A 19,909-nucleotide genomic window follows, 5' to 3' on the forward strand; every position below is an offset into this window, starting at 1 on the left:
CATGGTTCGGAGATAACTTGCTCCTACTCCACGGCTGTCCGTAAGGTGGACGATCCCGATCCTTCGGTGGATTAACCCCCGGCAAACTCCGGCTACTCAAGCAACTCCTTGTGGGTGGAGAAACCTCACCACAACACCAACCAAGAACACTTGGACACAAGAGAACCTTGAGCACGTTTGGTGACTACTAATTAGGCTTTAACCAAGTCTAATTTCGTCACCTTGGCCGGCCATCCCAAGCTCCTTCTTATAGAGCTTGGAACAAATCAGTAAGCTGATTTGTCCATTACCAGTCAACTGGTCCTTGCACCAGTCGACTGGTGTCAGCCCAATGGCTCTCTCAACGACTCTCTACAGTGCACCAGTCGACTGCTACAGTCACCAGTCGACTGCTACAGTACTGCTACAGTGCTGCTACAGTAAACCCTAATTCTAGGATTTTACCTCGAGTACATTCACTCAGCACTCGTTCTCGCCCGACCAACCTAGACCTAGCCTTCTAGCCTCCTCCATCAGCCTTGCGTCCCTCGGATGTCTCCCCATCCTTCACGTCTTGCCTTCTGGAGCTTCCATCGGCCTTGTCATTGTTGTCGGGTCTTCCTTTGCCAAGAGGTCACGCCTCCGCGACTTCATCCATTGCCAAGACTTTTCTCCTTTGCCAAGATCACACTTGGACTTACGTTGCCAAGACTACATGCTTGGACTTACACCGCCAAGACTCACCCTTGGACTTTCCTTGTTGTACCTGTATCCTGCACACTCACAATGCATATCAAATACAACAATAAGCCTAACTTAAACCTTTGCTCAAAAATCAAAACTTAGGGCACCTAGATTGCTCCAACAGAGATCTCTTGGTCCACAAAAAAGTGGACCAGGGGATGAACCACTAGCAATTGCGGCCGGATCGTGGTCGAGATTCGCCCGCAATTGGTTACGATCCCTCCCTAGGTTCACCGTACCTCCCAAGTTATAGTTTGGGTTGGAACAGGTAGCCGAAGGCCTCCCCCTGCACAGCGCCTGACAACCTGGTCACTTGTTCACTTTCAACGGCCTCTGGCACGCCTTTGGCCACCCGTTCCGATCCAAATTATAATCTAGTGATGGTAAATCCAGGGAGAGATCGTAACAAATTACGGTCAAATCACAATCACGATCTGATCGTAATTATGAATGATTCATTTCCTGATTCATTTTTCTATGAACTAGAAGATCTGATCTCAAGTAAGTTGGAGTTAGACATTATTGATGTCATAAAAAATTGGTAAAAATGTGATTCTTGATTTTGTAACTAAATTTTTTATTTAAATAAAAAAAAATCTAAATCACCCAATGATGTAGTTTCAAAATGAAGGTTTGTTTTTTTAAAACCTAATAATTCAGCCCTCCATTAGGATGCCCTAAGATTAGGGGGTAAAATATCTTCTCAATTTATCTGTACTTTACGATGGGGGTGATGATATTGAATACTAATGTCACCTTTACTCCACTAGGGAATCAAACCATTATTTACCGAGAGAATCAGATCATTGTTCCTACCGCTTACCATCAGGTGGCTTTCCCCTATAAATAAAGCGGATGCCATTCAACGCTTCAATGGGATTTTGCTTGCTTACCATAGGCCAATCCCCTACATGGCTGCCGCCCTCCCTCTCTCCGGCCGCGTAGCCATCGTCACCGGCGCCTCACGCGGCATCGGCCGCGCCATCGCCTCCCACCTTGCCTCCCTCGGCGCCTCCCTCGTCCTCGTCTACGCCTCCAACTCCGCTTCCGCCGATCAGCTCGCCGCCGAGCTCAACTCCTCCTCCCACCAATCCGTCCGCGCCATCACCGTCCGCGCGGACGTCTCCGACGCCGACGCAGTCAAATCGATCTTCGACGCCGCGGAGTCCGCCTTCGGCGGCCGCGCCCACATCCTCATCGCATGCGCCGGCGTCCTCGACGACAAGTACCCGACCTTGGCCGCCACTCCCGACGAGGACTGGGACCGCACCTTCTCCGTCAACACCCGAGGGGCCTTCCTCTGCTGCCGGGAGGCCGCGAATCGGCTCGTGCCCGGCGGCGGCGGCCGGATCGTGTGCATCACTTCCTCGGCAGTGGGAGCGCTCCCGCCCGGGTATGGGGCGTACGCGGCGTCGAAGGCGGCGGTTGAGGCGATGGTGAAGGTGCTGGCGAAAGAGCTGAAGGGGAAGGGGATCACGGCCAACTGCGTGGCGCCGGGGCCGGTGGCGACGGAGATGTTCTTCGCGGGGAAGAGCGAGGAGTTGGTGAAGAGGATAGTGGAGCAGTGTCCGCTGGGACGTCTGGGGGAGGTGGGGGACATCGCGCCGGTGGTGGGTTTCCTGTGCGCCGACGGCGGTGAGTGGGTGAACGGGCAGGTGGTCCGAGCAAACGGAGGCTTCGTCATCACCGCTTGATCCATCTCGCTTTCCTCGAGGAATTAATAAAATGTTTTTTTTTTAAATTGTGTGGTTGGCTTGGCTTGGCTGTTATTGTAGTAGTTTAGTTGTTTAATTGACGCTATTTGGTTGAATGGGTCTCTGCCTCTCTGGTTTCACCGCTGTGCGGGTTTCTCGAATCGGATGCGTCATTGCTTACGCTGTCAGATTGCGGCAAATCGGACGAAAGTAAATTGAGATGTCCGGGTCAATTTTAGACCGCTCGACTCATTTTTAGATGCTGGCTGACTACTCTTGATGTCTCGGCTCAATTTCAGATGTCCGATAGACTTCCGGACGTCTTGGCTCATCCAAGCACATGCAAGGAGTTGGACAGGGAAACAGTTTGTTAAGCTTGAGATATTATAAGGAGCGTATTAGTGTACTACCAACTCTCCTTGCTTTTTAGTTCGCTCTATATTGATCATTTGAACGTAAATCTTATTTTAATTATAAGAAAATATATAATTTTATTAAATTTGGGGTAAATTATAAATTTAAAAAAAAAACTGACTTCAAGATTAATTCGCCTGAACATCTGAATTTAAATGATCAGTTGAATTCGGGAGAAAGACGAAGAAAAAAAATTTGAAAAAAGCTACGCATTCAAATCCAACATGGATACAATCCTAAATAATGAATAAATTTGTAAGTTTTTATCTATTTAGATTGATAACCGATGAGGACTCTTAAAAGCCCGTGTAGTGGGAACGTCAATATTGATATTAAAATGAGTCAAAGTAAAAAATTGATCAACAAGGAACCACTTTTACTCAGATATGATGGCCTCGAGATGATAAGCTTCATCATTCGGCTTGACCAATCCGATTTCTAGAGCTCAACCATTTTAACTCGGACAACGATAGCTCGATGAGAATCTCCACCATTTAACTTAGCTGATTTGAGAAAAGAAGCTCCACCATTTAGCTCAGTTGAATTGAGACAAGAAGTTCCATCATTCGACTAAACCAGGCCAGGGCAATCCCTCCAGCTCAATCACTTCCACTCGGACAATGATAACCACACGACAAAAAAACTCCACCATTTGATTCAGTCATCTCGACTTATCTTGCTAGACTTGACCTTGTTGTACTAAAGTTTGATACACATAGCATGGTCCACGTAAGAGGTGAATGTATGGATCATGAGATGATATGACCTATGAAACATTAAGCATGGGGTGACATGACTAACAAAATATGATGATTGGTGTGACACAACTCATGGAACATGATGATGTAAAACCTATATTTGTACATAGAGTCCCATCAATCAAGCATGGAAAGCAAGCATGGGCACCATCCCTCCGGTACATTTTTCGCCTCCCACATTTTTTATTCTAATTTGATGTTCTTCTTCCACCTTCATTATTTTTTTTTATCCCCACGGGAGACTTGACTTGAGTATCATAATAATTGAATTAGGACACTTTTGACTTCATTTTAACTCTCTCTCTCTCTTAAACTTTGTAGGTGTTTCTGACTGTCCATCCCTACCTCGGTGTTCGACGACTTCATCAACATAGAAGACACGGTCTCAGGCAGGAACAAATTGACGTCGTATGTGAGAACACTAAGTTAAAAACTTGAATTAGAATATTTAAATGAATGACATTGGAAAATCTGTCACCATCATCATGACTTAGGACATCCACATTGCTATTAACGTGTGAACGCGTTAATAATTTTTATTTATTTTTTAATTTGTAGGCATTAACGAGTTCAAAGAATTAAACCGTTAATGCTACAATACAACTAAAAGTATTCACATCGGCATTAACGCTCCAAGTATTAATGGCATTGTGGATGCCCTTATAAGGATTTCAATAAACTTATTACAGCTATGGTGTATGACTTATTGTAAAGACATCTATTTACAAATCCTTTACCTTCAAAGATACCTACTTCATTAGCTCTGGTACATCAAATTCTTAATTGGAGGCTGTTACGGCTGGCTGAAGCACCTCACACTTCAATTGTGGCTCCCGCTAAAATGTCAGTCAGGCATGAGGAGCAGTCGCTTGAATCTTCGACGGGAGAAACGTCTCTCCGGGGGGACCGGATCCTCTGGACCACATTTTACGGTCCAAGGGATGGTCCCTCCACATTTATTGATGGAGATGAATGGTCCCCACCTATTTTATGAGTGGGGGTCATTTATTCTATCAATGCATGTGGAGGGATCATCCCTTGGACCGCAAAAAATGGTCCAGAAGATCTGCTCCTGGAGTTTGACGGGAAAAACGCCTCTCCGGGGAGACCAGATCCTCTGGACCACTTTTTGTGGTCCAGGGGATGGTCCCTCCACATTCATTAGTGGAGATGAATAGTCCCCATCTATTTTATAAGTGAAGGTCATCTATTCCATCAATGCACGTGAAAGGATCATCCCTGTATCATAAAAAATGGTCCAAAAAATCTACTCTCCTCTCCGAAGTCAAAGGCCTTTCACTGATGGAGCGAAGGACTCCAAGAGCAGTCCTTTTTCCATCAGTCGAAGGATCATTTTACCCATGAATACAACTAGTACACCAGGGAGTTTCGTAGAATGACTTAGCAGTGATTGGTTCAGGCCCTTCTTGGCAATTTAAATATTATATATATTTTTCAAACTCGAATTTGAGTTTCTTCAGATTATTGGGCTCGAATAAAATGAAAATATGAAATGTTTTCATATTTAAGGCTCATCTGCACCCCTTCATTACGAATAAGATCGAAGGGGCATCTTATTGGGACTCATTGGGAGCAGCATGATTATCTTGCTGCGATGGGGTGTCATTCGACGCTGCACTGAATTTTGTTTGCTTTCTTGCTTAGCCTACCACTTCGGCCCTAATATAGTACCCTAAGCCAATCGACTACATGGCCACCGCCCTCCCTCTCTCTGACTGCATAGCCATCGTCACTGGCGCCTCGTGCAGCATCGGCCCACGCTATCACCTCCCACCTTGCCTCCCTCAAAGCCTCGTCTACGCCTCCAACTCCGCCGCTGCCGATCAGCTCACTGCCAAGCTCAACTCCTCTCCTCCCACCAATCTGCCCGCGCCATCACCATCCACGCTGATGTCTCCGACGCTGATGCAGTCAGATCGATCTTCGACACCGTAGAGTATGCCTTCGGCGGCCAAGCCCACATCTTCACTGTGTGCGCTGGCATCCTCGACGACAAGTACCCAACCCTGGCTGCCACCACAGATGAGGTTTGGAACTGACACCCGAGGGGGCCTTCCTCTGCTATCGGGAGACCGCGAATCGGCTGGTCTGCGGCGGCGGGGGTGGGATCGTGTGCATCACGTCCTCGTTAGTGGCATCGCTCAAGCCATGATACAGGGTGTATGCAGCATCGAAGGCGGCAGTGGAGGCAATGGTGAAAGTGCTAGAGAAGGAGCTGAAGGGGACGGGGATCGCTACCAACTGCGTGGCTCCAGGTCCTGTGGCGACAGAGATGTTTTTTGCGGAGAAGAGCGAGGAGTTGGTGAAGAGGAGTGTCCACTGGGACGTTGCGGGAGGTTTAGGACATCGCGCCAGTGGTGGGGTTCCTGTGCACCGACGGCGTCGAGTGGGTGAACTGGCAGGTGGTCAGAGCCAACGGAGGCTATATTTAATTTGATCCAGTCTCGTTTTTTCCCTGGTTGGCTTCTTGTCATGACTGTTGAACAGGTCTCCAGTTCACCGCTGTGTTGGCCAGGTTCGGTCTTTCTTCAATCGGACGAGTCACTGCTTACCCTGTCCGATTGACTTGAACTGGTAAAGGAGTAAGATTGACATGCGACTGTCGAATAGGCCAATTTGGAATTCATGTGATTCATTTGAGAAGAAAAACAGGAACTATACCAATGCAGCATAACATAGCCACGAGCGTGAGAAAGAGCCCAAATCAATCAAGTGAAATGGCATCACCCATATTAGCAGCGCAGCAGCAGCAGCAGCAGAAATTCAAAATGTACAAACCTAAATTTAGCTGGTGATAATTCTTATTTCGCATGAGCAACTAACAAAATTGCAATCAAAGACTTAGAAATATGGGATGCAAGATATTTAGAAAGTCAAAGTTCACAAAGCCCTGAGAGCAAATAGAGGTGGCACATAAGGTTCCATAGTGAAGCATCAGTAGCATACGAAAGACTTGCAGTTACATGACATAGTTTTGAATGTAAGACACATTACCTATCGGTTTGCACACCGTTAACTCCGAACCTAAGGTTTACCTTCCTTCCCCGTAGGAGTAGCTGATAGAGCTGAAGTAAGAAATCCAACAAAGGATATCAAAAAGATGAGGATACCTACCTGGCAAGGGAAAAATATGAATAAAATGATCAAATGCTGGAAATGATGTTCCAAGAAGAAAAAACAAACTCCACCTTGTCGTAAGATTTTTTTAGATTGAAAAGAATATGATTTAAGTATTGTAATTGTTCTTTGGTTTGTAGAAAGAGGGAAAGAACAGATTCTAAAACTTTACAGAGAAGCAAGTCGATTCACCATCACATCTGTAAGTTTTTTTAGTTATGCAAACAAAGTTTTGAGTGTGCCACATCTAGAGTGATGATAGGATAATAAAATTGATCTATCCTTGTATAAATCTTGAGAAATGTTATGGTGGAGCATATACATGGAGTTGCATAAGTGTACTAAACATACAACTGTTATGAGTTACAGTAGGTACATTATCACTTCATATTATCTAATATATTGAATAATAGATGCAAATGCATATGGAATATCTTATGATGTTCTGATCTGCAAGACAGATTGCCCTAGCTTAGAAAGCAACTGTCTCTTCATATCACCATCCTTTTTATAAAAATTTGACTATTTAACTGAATCACACCTATTGTCTATCATTTACATTCATTTACATCTGAAGCATGTGACAGAAGAGCAAATTTCCCACTCAAGTCAGTTTTTAGAAATACTTATTTTAAAAAGAATCATGTTGCCCTCAAACAATTCTGGTCCAACCAGATCAATTTATCAATTTCTAAATTGGCCATAATGTAAACTGTGTAAATGTGAGGCTATGTTAAACAATCAGATGCATTCATCAAATAAATTGATACCATAAATTCCATATAGCAACAGGTGAATAAGACAGACACATGCAAGCCAGACCCGCTAAGTTGGGTCAAGATCGACTGAGACAGATGATATTTTATAAGAAATTAAATATCACCTAAGGATCAACCAAAGAATTTGCATGAATCTACAGGACTGGAGGGAATCACCTTGATCAGTCTGGAATAAACAAGGACAACACAAAACTGCATTTTTTTTTCTTCAAAATTGATCGGGAACAAAATTTCTCAAGGCACCATCAATGACTTTTCTTAGTCAAATAATTGAAAGATAAGATGAAAAGATCTCAAAATAGGATGAAAAGAAGGGACCCAAGTAGAGAACTCAACATAAAGAACATTGTTGATCTTATTTATACTACAGTTAGTTCAAGAGTGTCGTCTCTTTGGTTACAATGTATGATCTTCTTCATAAAGCCATGTGAGGCACAATTATTTGAGGTCAGCTTTGCATCGTTGTGAAAAGAACAGACATATTATTGTGCATATATCGTGAGGTATCTCTAATAACAAATGCACATCACAAAAGGGAGACTGTCTTCTTTTAACGTAAGCCAAGTAACCTATCTATAATATAGAATTCATGTTTATACATCTAATGTTTCTAGTTTGAAAAATAAGTAAAAGGGAACAATTTAATCAAAAATGCAACTACGTTAATTTAAGAACACTAAAGTCTAAACATATCTAAATACTATAGATAATAAATATATAAGTTACTACTAAATTACAGAGATTGTTATTAAACATAACATATAATCCTAAAAAACCCAAATATATGACCAATGAATAATTTTGAACAGAAAAGAGCCAAAAAAAAAACATACCAGGACATAAATCACTACTGGCTTGGGCCTTGCTGTTGGTTCGGTGGTGGTGGCGGCGGCATTCCAGGTCTTGGCGGAGCAAACATAGGGACTTGTCCACCAGGTGGTGGCGGCATACCTGGCCTTGGGGGAAGAGGAGCAGGCATACCAGGCCGCATACCCGGTGGAGGCATTGGGAATGGAGGCCTCTGACCAAGTTGAGGCGGGGGCATAGGGAATGGAGGGGGTGGACCTCCTGGCCTAGCAGCAAACTGCATGGGCATGACACCAGGTGGGCGTTGGCCAACTGCTTGTGGCTGGCCTGGGAAACCAGGAACCTGCCCCGGGCCAGGCGGACGGAGAACTTGGGGATACGCGATCGGTGGCGCAGATAGCTGAGGAATAGAAGGTCGCGAGATCTGAGGCTGCATCATCCCAGGAGCTGGCCCGCCAACGCCACGGACGGGTCCAGCGAGACCAGGCTGTGCCTGGATAAGGGGCGCCGTAGGGATGCCACGGCCGGCGGCGCGGCCTACTCCAGGTCCAGCGAGGCCAGCCGCGGCGTTGGCCTTCGCGCGGGACTCGTCGGGAGGTGGGGGGCCCTCGACGGTCATGGAAACTACCTCCTCGCCGCGAAGGAGAACTAGGCCGAGGGTGCGGCGGTCCTCTCGGTCTCCATCGGCCTTCTTGGCGGCACCCTTGGCGGGAGGGAGCTTCCGGAACTCCTCGCAGTCGCCGAGGACAAGGTTCATATGACGGTCGAACGCCATGAACTTGCCGACGAGCTGGCGACCATCCTGGATGGTAACGCGCATCCTGTAGTTGATGTACTGAAGCATCTTCGAACCCTTCGACATCGACATGGTTGTGATCTCGGCTGCCGACGATTCCGAAATCTAGGTTTCTATTAGGGTTTCTATGATAGCCAACTTCGCCCCGAGCCTTGGAAATAAGAAGGGTTTGGATCATGTGCGGAGCACGTGCATGCCCGCATAAGGATTCAATTTATTATCTATATTTTGTAAAATAATTAATAAATAAAATTCAATAACGGGTTAAAAAATAGTAATGCAAAATCACAGTTTCATTAGACTATTTGTCATTCATCCGTAATTCATAAAAGTTTGATAAGATGTATAAAATGTACAACTTTTATATATTTTTTTTAACACAAATTATTATTTAATAAACAAAGGTGGGAAAGAATTTGATTATATCTAATTAATCAAATCGAATTTAAAATTTTAATTTAATTATTTTAAAATTTTAATTTTTTATTAAAAATATAGATTAATTGCTTGAATTTTAATTTTAATTTTTTTAATTCGATTAAATGGAATAAATCAACTTATTTTATTTTCTTTTACAAGCATCATGTTTTTAAACTTCCCATTAACTTAAACGTATTGTTATTAAAAAATTATTAAATTAATTAATATTTATTAATTCAATCTATTCTATTTTTATGAAAAATTAAATTGATTTAGTTAGTTAAAAAAATAATTTATTAATTTTCAATTAAATAGATTCAAATTTAGTTTCGTCTATATGACAAACGTCATTAACTTGCCAACGAGTTGGCGATCATTTTATGGTAAAAAGATGATTCACTCACTTCCAGTGTCCTATTAATCGATCCCTAAGTCAACATAAATTAAATAATAAGTACTAACATTAGTGTAAACGGCGGAAAAAATATATTTAAACACGTTAAATTTTAATCATAAAATCTCATATTTCAACACATATCTCTCACCGCCTTCGGGAAACTGAGTTGGCCGCCTTCCGGAAACTGAGTTGGCGACCATTTTGTATGTGCATTCGGTACTTGCAAGAGTGATGAACCCGCCTAGGGTCTCTACCACATAACTTCACCCGAGGGTTTGGAAATAAGTAGGGGTTTGGAGCATGTGTGGAACACGTGCGTAGAAAAATAAATGGGGTCATTTTTGAGACCAGATCTCGTGGTCTATTTTGTGGTCGGATTGTAATTACAATCCGGTCGTAATTGGCTACGATTCTTTTATGGATTCATCGTCCCCATTAGATTATAGTTTGGGTAGGAGCGGACGGTCGAAGACTGCCTGGAAGCCTCCCGCTCAACGCCCGATAATCTGGACACTTGCCCACTTTCAGCGACCTCCGGCCGCCCATTTTGATCTACTCTATAATATGATGGGGACAATAAACTCATGAAAAAATCACAACTAATTCTGGTCGAATCATAATTACGATCTATTCACGATTGAAAGTGGACCATCCTGATCCATTTTTTTCTTTTGACTAGCATATCTTCTCCCGTCATTTTTACTTAGAACGGAATCAACGGATGAACATTCAGACAAGGACAATGGCTCTGATATTCATTTTATTATTTATAATTATTTAATATTTTTAAAAAATAATTAAATAAATAAATTTAAATAATGTGTTGGGAAAAAATAATAAAAAATACAAAATCAAATTCCCAAGAGTAAAAATTAAAATGGCGCCTTGAACGAAGAGAAATATTAAATTGAACTCCTATGATTTTTATATATGATCCTGTCCGAGCGCTGAGTCGACGGACGCTGGGGACGTGGTACTCTCCGCTGTCTTCGCTGGTGATGTGGATCTTCGGCGGACCTGCAAAGAAGCCGAGTCGGGAGGGGTTTCCTGGTGACGACCCTTCGACGCTCAAGTCAGGCAGCGAAGAGTGCCACATTCCCAGTGTCCGTCGACTCGGCGCTCGAACAGGATCAAATTGGCGCCGTCTGTGGGAACGCACCTGAATCCGACCAAAGACGTTGGAAGAAGCTGGACGCCAACTCACGGTGACACTCTCTCCCAAAGAACTAGACGTGCTCATCCAAGCGCGAGCGGTCAAGATAGTCGATCAGCAGCAAAAGACTCAAGCCGAGCGGATAGCGCAACAGGCAACGTCGGCATCAGGCGGTCAGGCGGCACCAGAAGACCGGTCGGAGCAGCTCTCGATATGGGGCCAGAACAAGGGCCCGACCGACACTCGGGTGGAAGCTCTGCCCGCCCCGATACCATTCCATCGGGCTTTGTTCCAAACGCCCTCGGAAGTCGCGCAGGCCAACCTCGACCGGGGCTCTTCGTACGATGAGGCGCCCCTCCGCGATGCAAGGAAGGGTAAGGCGCCACGGACAGACGCGTCCCCCGAGCGGATCAATAGACAATTCTCCGAGGCAATCCTGCACGACCCACTACCACGGCATTACGCACCCCTGGCGATCGGGGAATACAACGGGACCACCGACCCGGACGACCATCTGGGTAAGTTCGACAACACAACTACATTGCATCAATATACAGATGGTGTGAAGTGTCGGGTGTTCCTCACCACCCTCTCGGGATCGGCGCAACGATGGTTCCGGAGGTTGCCGGACGAATCGATCACAAGCTTCAAAGAGTTCCGCACGGCATTCCTCCATCACTTCGCGAGCAGCAAACGCTACCAGAAGACCAACGTCAGTCTGTTCGCCATCAAGCAAGGCGCGAAGGAGTCGCTCCGAACTTACATCCAACGTTTCAATCAGGTGGCCATGGACATTTCAACGGTCACCTCGGAAACCATGATGAAAGCGTTCACACAGGGGCTTGTGGACAGTGAATTCTTCCGATCGCTTATCCGAAAGCCGCCTTGCAGCTACGACCACATGCTAAACAAAGCCAACGAGTACATCAACGTGGAAGAAGCTCAGATGGCGAGAAAAAAAGAAGCACCAGCCGAGCCACCAGCTCACGCCGAGAGGAAGCCGCCTTACAATTACCAACCACCGAGAGGACCCCGCGCAGAGATAGCTCGTCCTCATCAGCAAGCAAGGCCGCACGCTGTTCAACAAGTAGCGGCCGATCGGCCTAAGCCTAGGGGGAAGGTATGGACTCCCATGTTTTGTTCACTCCATCAGTCAGCGACTCACAACACCCGCGACTGTCGGAGCCTCCCCCCCAATCACTCATCCTATGCCAAGGAGCTATCACCGTCGATCGCCTTTGTCGGACAGGCGACATCAGCACTAGAGCACTGGTCGGCGTGTAGAAAGAAAATCCCCCGAGCGGCAGCATAACCAGCAGAACAGGAACATTCCTCGGGCATCGCATGAACTACCCCGACCATCCGCTCGGGAGGAGGAGAACAGAGGCAATGCGTCGAGGGGTGAGATTAACATCATCGTTGGAGGGCCGACCGGAGGCGACTCCAACAGGGCAAGGAAGGCACACGCTAGGCAGCTGACGATCCATGCGGTGGGCTGCAGTCAGGAGAGGGCGAACGGGCCCGAGACCAGCTTTGGGCCAAGGGACCTCGAGGGAGTCGAAGTCCCGCATGATGACGCCCTCATCATCCGAGCGATAATAGCTAACTATACTATTCACCGCATCTTTATTGATACAGGCAGTTCGGTCAACATAATCTTCCGAAAGGCCTTCGACCAATTGCAAATTGACCGAGCCGAGTTACTGCCGATGGCCACCCCCCTCTATGGGTTCACCGGTAACGAAGTTTTGCCAGTCGAACAGGTTCGGCTGGCTATCTCACTAGGAGAGGAGCCTCTCAGAAGAACACAGACCGCCAACTTCATCGTGATCGACGCTCCCTCGACGTACAATGTTATCCTGGGGCGACCGACTCTCAACGAGTTCCGAGCGGTCGTCTCCACCTTCTGCCAGAAGATCAAATTCCCGGTGGAAGACCAAGTTGGGGAGGTCCGAGGAGATCAGCTTGCTGCTCGGCGATGCTATGTAGAGATGGTCCGAGCCGAGGCTAAATCCGCTCGGAAAGTGCCACGAGTCGAGGTAAACGCTATAACCGAAAAGCCACATTCTCTAGATTATTAAGAAAAGGAGGAGGTACAGATTCACCCTACCCGACCGAAGGCCACTACTTTCATAGCGTCCGACCTGGAAGCAAGCCAGAAAGAGAAGCTGATCAGATGCCTCCAAAAAAACTGCGATGTTTTCACTTGGTCGACCCATGAGTTGCCAGGAGTCTTGCCGAGCATAGCGCAATATGAGCTTCACGTCTGACCGGATGCTCGGCCGGTAAAGCAAAGGAAGAGGGACTTTAGTGCCGAATAGAATATCATCATCCGAGCGGAGGTGGAGAAGCTCTTGGAGGTCGGCCACATAAGAGAGGTGCAGTTCCCGAGCTGGCTCGCAAACGTGGTGCTGGTCTCCAAGCCAGAGAACAAATGGAGAGTCTGCATTGACTTCCGGGATCTAAACAAGGCCTGCTCGAAGGATTTTTACCCTCTGCCCTGGATCGATCAGCTGGTAGACTCTACCTCAGGGTGCGAGCTAATATGCATGCTGGATGCATATCAGGGCTACCACCAAGTGCCACTCGCTCGGGAGGATCATGACAAAGTGAGCTTCGTTACTGCGGACGACACCTACTACTACAACGTGATGTCGTTCGGACTTAAGAATGCTGGGTCTACCTACCAATGACTGATGAACAAAGTATTCCGGGGAGCAGATCGGGCGCAACCTGGAAGTCTACGTAGATGACATACTAATCAAGTCACTCCGAGCGGCCAACCTTTTCATAGACATAGAGGAAACCTTCCGAACACTGAGAGGTATGGAGTCAAACTGAACCCCCAAAAATGTCTGTTCGGAGCAAAAGGCGGGCGCTTCTTGGGATATATTGTGACGGGGCATAGAGGCGAACCCGGACAAGGTGAAAGCTCTACAAGACATGTCGCCCCCCAGGAATCTGAGGGAAGTGTAACGCCTCACCGGCCGGATAGCGACATTGTCAAGATTCATCTCCAAGACAAACAGTGGGCGAATTGGTCTCGAAATTGGGAAGCGCAGACCGGCCACGAATTGGTCTCGGAAAAAACAAACAGTGCCGGTCGGAGGGTCGTGTGGACGATCGGAAGATCTGGCTAATATCAGTTCGTGGTCAGAGGGAAGTTCAAAGGTCCGGGTAAGGCTCAGCGCATCCCTCTCATCGAATCGGCTCTCGGTGGAGGATGGCCTTAACCACTCGACGACCGCTCAGATCAGATTGAGCCGAAGTTGCGCGCCCGGATGACTCACCGAGCGGGACAGATACTATACCAGACCACCTGAGCCGAACGGGAGCTTGTGGTTGGAAACTTACAGGCGGCGCTCCAAGGGAAGCCATCGGCAGGTCGAGCTGTGAAGGAGTTCGGTCCGAAGAAAGGGCCTCAACCGGAGCATAGGCCGAGGCGATTGCTACAGCAGGGGCATCGGTCGACTCAGTCACTGGCTCCACAGATGTGGCTGACTGGGTGTGGAGGTCCGTCCGGCGCCGTTTGCATATTATCAGTAGGGAGTCCTCGGTCGAGTACCCCGCTTCCTCCTAGACCGGTTGCCCGGCGAATGAGATAGCATCACCGACCGGTGCAGTTGTAGAAGTCCGAGCGGCTGACTCTCCAACCGTAAGTGAAGCTTCTGCACTTTTCCCTTCGTGTGAGCCGACCGGTTCAATACCCAGGTCGGCCATCTCCTTCGCGGCTGCCGCCTCCACCTCGGCAGCTTTTAACTTTAGTCGATCGGCAACCTTGGCGCGCCACATGATGTCAGCTGCATAAAAGAAGAATAAATCAGTTAGACCAAAAGGAAGGGGGACAAGGAAAATGCTTACCCATGCTGCTCGGAAGCTTCGTTCTGATCGGGCTCAGTCCGAATATATATAGTACCCCTCATGAAGTAGCTTATTGATACTGAACCTCTGGCCGGCTAATAGATTGGCTGCATGAAGATAATCCGACTGGCTCTTATATTTACCAAGGTCCGGCGGGCTCGGCACAATGGTCTGTCATTTGGTGCGAAAGGATAGCCGTTCGGGAAAGCGAAGGTAAAAATAATTTTCCTTCCAATGCTTGTTCGAGGTCGGCATCTTGTCGAAAAAGACAAGACCGATCCGCGATTGGAAGGAAAAAGTACCCCACTCGGACTATTTGGGATAATAAAAATAATAGAAAACTCTTGGGACTAAGGGAATGTCGTGCAGCTTGAAAAGGACCACTACGCCGCACAGCAACCTAAAAGAGTTGGGGACAAGTTGGCCGAGCGGGAGGAGGAAATAGTTACACACCTCAAGGACGAACCGATGAATTGGGAAGCGCAGACCGGCCACGAATTGGTCTCGGAAAAAACAAACAGTGCCGGTCGGAGGGTCGTGTGGACGATCGGAAGATCTGGCTAATATCAGTTCGTGGTCAGAGGGAAGTTCAAAGGTTCGGGTAAGGCTCAGCGCATCCCTCTCATCGAATCGGCTCTTGGTGGAGGATGGCCTTAACCACTCGACGACCGCTCGGATCAGATTGAGCCGAGGTTGCGCGCCTGGATGACTCACCGAGCGGGGCAGATACTATACCAGACCACCTGAGCCGAACGGGAGCTTGTGGTTGGGAACTTACAAGCGGCGCTCCAAGGGAAGCCATCGACAGGTCGAGCTATGAAGGAGTTCGGTCCGAAGAAAGGGCCTCGACCGGAGCAGGGGCCGGGGCGATTGCTACAGCAGGGGCATCAGTCGACTCAGTCACTGGCTCCACAGATGTGGCTGACTGGGTGTGGAGGTCCGTCCGACACCGTTTGCGTATTATCAGTGGGGAGTTCTCGGTCGAGTGCCCCGCTTCCTCCGAGACCGGTTGTCCGGAGGATGAGATAGCATCACGGACCGGTGCAGTTGTAATAGTTCGAGCGGCTGACTCTCCAACCGCAAGTGAAGCTTCTGCACTTTTCCCTTCGTGTGAGCCGACCGGTTCAATACCCAGGTCGACCATCTCCTTCGCGGCTGCCACCTCCACCTCGGCAGCTTTTAACTTTAGTCGATCGACAACCTTGGCGTGCCACATGATGTCAGTTGCATAAAAGAAGAATAAATCAGTTAGACCAAAAGGAAGGGGGACAAGGAAAATGCTTACCCATGCTGCTCGGGAGCTTCGTTCTGATCGGGCTCAGTCCGAATATATATAGTACCCCCTCATGAAGTAGCTTATTGATACTGAACCTCTGGTCGGCTAATAGATTGGCTGCATAAAGATAATCCGGCTGACTCTTGTATTTACCAAGGTCCGGCGGGCTCGGCACAGTGGTCTGTCATTTGGTGCGAAAGGATGGTCGTTCGAGAAAGCGAAGGTAAAAATAATTTTCCTTCCAATGCTTGTTCGAGGTCGGCATCTTGTCGAAAAAGACAAGACCGATCCGCGATTGGAAGAGAAAAGTACCCCACTCGGACTGTTTGGGATAATAAAAATAATAGAAAACTCTGGGGACTAAGGGAATGCCGTGCAGCTTGAAAAGGACCACTACGCCGCATAGCAACCTAAAAGAGTTGGGGACAAGTTGGCCGAGCGGGAGGCGGAAATAGTTACATACCTCAAGGACGAACCGATGAATTGGGAAGCGCAGACCAGCCACGAATTGGTCTCTGAAAAAACAAACAGTGCCGGTCGGAGGGTCGTGTGGCCGATCGGAAGATGTGGCTAATATCAGTTCGTGGTCAGAGGGAAGTTCAAAGGTTCGGGTAAGGCTCAGCGCATCCCTCTCATCGAATCGGCTTTCGGTGGTGGTATACCAGAGGTCAGGGGCGAGGTCGAAGGGACGAGAAGAACTGACCATTATCTAAGACAAAGAACGATACAGAGGAAACCAAAGTTTGACAAGCAAGATGGTCGGAACAGTGGCCAAACGAGCACGAAAACAACGAGAAGCACAAAGAAAAGCACGAAGGAACTGAAAGGAAAAGGGCGAAAGGGCCTTACAAAGGATAGGACCGAAGGAGGCGGTGATGGATCACCAGAGAGCGAAGCAGCGAGTTCGCCGGAGCGTTGGACGAGAAGAAGGAGAAGCTTTCGGATGCGCATGCGATATCGTGAAGCGGTCGAAGAGGAAAGATGTTTATAAACATTGCGCGCGATCAACCGGCGCCGTCCGATCTAGGTTACGGGATCCAAGGAGGGGATCTGACCGTCAAATTCGAAAAAGCCGAAGGTCACATCAGACCTGACGGCTCGAGTGAAAGGTGACGAATGCACTACCACGTGGCGCTTGCTCACAGGTCGCATTTAATGAGTGCCATCATGCGAGCGTGGTCGCGTGCTCAGCATTAATGACGGTGATTTACACAAATGCCGAGGAGTTTTCTAGGGATAATCAGCGTGACCGATGCTGGAACGGCAGGACAACGACAGGCAAACAAAACCATCCAAGTACCAACCGGGGGCGCGCCGAGCGGCGTTACCTACCTGCATAGTCCCTGGTCGGCCGGTCACACCAACCAGACGCAGTCCAGTCAGTCGGACTTAGCGCCTCCTTCGACTAGACTCGAGGGGGAGGCATGTGTTCCTGTGGTAAGGACGGGGAACCCTCATTGGCGGGAGGTCAACCCCAGGGTCAGGCAGAGCGGACAGATGTCATGCCGAGCGGACTGGCGGGCCAACTAAGCATCCGCCTGACCGGACATCCGGTCAAGGGTCCCCCGGACCGGACGAAAGACAGCCCGACCAGGGGTCGGGTTTCCGATGCTCAAGGTAAAAGAGTTTATGGCCGGGCGGATAGGCCGCTCAGCCGAGCCGCATAACAATAAGGCACAATTCCATCCGAGCATACGAGCAGGACTTCCCTGCCAGGGCTGAGGTATGTGCATTCCCGGAGGCCATGAGCGCCGAGCGGACAAGAGCGCTAGGAGATAAAAAGGACAGCTGGTAACTTCATCCTCGAGACACCTGCCGCCGACAAACAGCACGGTCGGCGGTCGAAGAGGACAGAGTATCGTACGGTGGAAGTTTCCACCGTCACATCCGGGATATGCTCGGACGATTGCGGAATGATGTCAGGCATGTTTTTCTGATACAACCCTACTGAGGTATGTTTGGGGAAGCGTACACGCATCGAGAAGCGTGTCCGCACCTCCCCGGGGTCCTATATAAGGACCCTCAAGCTTCGACGAAGGTATGCAATCTTGATTACTGTAACCACAATAGTGTTACTTCGTTTCTCCTCTTCGCTGCTTGACTTGAGCGTCGGAGGGTCGTCGCCGGAAAACCCCTCCCAGCTCGGCTTCTTTGCAGGTCCGCCGGAGATCCACATCACCAGTCGAAGACAGCGGAGAATGCCACGTCCCCAGCGTCCGTCGACTCAGCGCTCGGACAGGATCAAAATATATATATAGCCTCCCTTTCATCATTTTTATCTAGAAATACCTCTGAATCTCGCATTATTGTAAAAGCTGCAGACTAAATTGAAGGTAATCCAGTAATTATTATAATGTTCTACTATTGTAAAAGCTGCAGACTAAATTGAAGGTAATCCAGTAATTATTATAGTGTATTTAGAACGAATTTATAATTTATAATTTAAAGTAACAGTAGTGAAGTTATTGAGCAGTTATATTTTATCTTGAAAATATCTTTAAATCCAATATTATTAAAGGTAACTGATAATAATCATTTTGTCATATTATTTATGATTCTATACTTAAATCTTTGAGTTGATTATATGTTTAGATCCGTATTTATATCATATGTTAAGAGTTGTATTAATTTTTAAATTTTAATACAAATTATATCTTATTTGTGGAATTATGACTAACATTTGAATGTGATTTTTTAACGATCAAAAGGGGTGAAGAACTTGATTAGATCAGATTAAATTTGAGCTCAAATCTAAAGTTGATTGAAGAGATTAAGTTTTGAAGCAATATAGACTGTCAATCCAAGATCATGAGAGATTTGAGTCATCTGTTGAAAATATGGTCCATCCAAGTCAAGGGAGAGCCGATCCTAGCCATTGATTAAGATTTAGAGTTTTTGATTTATCTAAATTGATCTAGCTGTTAAATCATATTTGAAACTTCTCATTCGTCCGTTCAAAAATTGGATGCTACGAATTCATTCTGGGGGTCGTAAAATTGCTAAGGGGCGCGATCATGCAAAATGGACGAGGAGCAATCTTCTTCCTCCTGATCCATCGTCGGCCATCGGAGCTCCAATGAGGTCAAGGGTTTCCTTCCTCGTCCATCCTCATCTCCATCAGAAGCTCCGGCCACCATCTTCCTTATTCGATCCACTTGATGTCCTTCCATTTCATGAGGTAAGGTCAAGGGTTCCCTTTCTCAATCCAACCATCTCTTCTTCCTCCTGCCATCCACTTCTCATTAAGGTAAGGGGATTTCCTACCTGCTCCTTCATCTTCATCGCCAACGCTATCGCCATCTCTACCCATTGATGCATCTCCTCATCAGCGACTTCCTTCATCTTAGCACTGAAAGATCCGATCATCATCCACTTTCAAGCTTCACCTGATCAGCATCAACATATCGAAGTCCAGCTATCACCTCTGATTAGCCTCCTATTTTCACCATCATCACTAAGTTATCTTCTTCGTTCCAGATCACTTCAAACTGGGGTCGCCCTAGTTCGCGTTGTAAGGGTTTTTGGTTATCAAATCTTTTTCTCAATTAGTTGTAGTTGGATTTTGTAGAGACTTTTGCATTCAATTCAGTTTTGGTTAGCTAATGTTCACCCCGATTGTTAGTTGCTTAGTGTTACAAGGTTTGGCTAGGGTTTGTTTATGGTTACTTCTTTGCTATTCCAATGTAGTAGTTA

At 47.1% G+C, this 19,909-nt stretch overlaps 2 protein-coding genes and 1 pseudogene across 3 annotated transcripts; 2 read left to right on the forward strand and 1 right to left on the reverse strand.

Moving 5' to 3' along the window:
• The first annotated feature begins 1,601 nt into the window (after positions 1–1,601).
• On the forward strand, positions 1,602–2,533 carry LOC121990686 (NADPH-dependent aldehyde reductase-like protein, chloroplastic). The gene has a single exon (XM_042544779.1). The coding sequence runs from the start codon at positions 1,635–1,637 to the stop codon at positions 2,415–2,417; it is 783 nt and encodes a 260-aa protein (XP_042400713.1). The 5' UTR covers positions 1,602–1,634; the 3' UTR covers positions 2,418–2,533.
• A 2,671-nt stretch (positions 2,534–5,204) lies between these two features.
• Positions 5,205–6,439, forward strand: LOC121989594 (annotated as a pseudogene).
• A 12-nt stretch (positions 6,440–6,451) lies between these two features.
• On the reverse strand, positions 6,452–9,262 carry LOC121989593 (small nuclear ribonucleoprotein-associated protein B-like). 2 transcript variants are annotated; one of them, XM_042543728.1, is made up of 2 exons: positions 8,340–9,262; positions 6,452–6,675 (listed from the first exon to the last, which is right to left on the reverse strand). In XM_042543728.1, exon 1 carries the CDS (start codon positions 9,179–9,181, stop codon positions 8,354–8,356), a length of 828 nt encoding a protein of 275 aa, XP_042399662.1. In that variant the 5' UTR covers positions 9,182–9,262; the 3' UTR covers positions 6,452–6,675; positions 8,340–8,353. The 2 variants fall into 2 exon arrangements, with proteins under 2 accessions (XP_042399662.1, XP_042399661.1); XM_042543727.1 differs by having other exon boundaries at positions 6,452–6,724.
• Between the last annotated feature and the right edge of the window lie 10,647 nt (positions 9,263–19,909).

This window comes from Zingiber officinale, chromosome 6B, assembly GCF_018446385.1.
Source record: "Zingiber officinale cultivar Zhangliang chromosome 6B, Zo_v1.1, whole genome shotgun sequence".
NCBI classification, from domain to species: Eukaryota; Viridiplantae; Streptophyta; class Magnoliopsida; order Zingiberales; family Zingiberaceae; genus Zingiber; species Zingiber officinale.

Coding starts and splice junctions, on each gene's coding strand:
- LOC121990686 (XM_042544779.1), top strand. CDS start 1,635: ATGGCTGCCGCCCTCCCTCTCTCCGGCCGCGTAGCCATCGTCACCGGC.
- LOC121989593 (XM_042543728.1), bottom strand. CDS start 9,181: ATGTCGATGTCGAAGGGTTCGAAGATGCTTCAGTACATCAACTACAGG.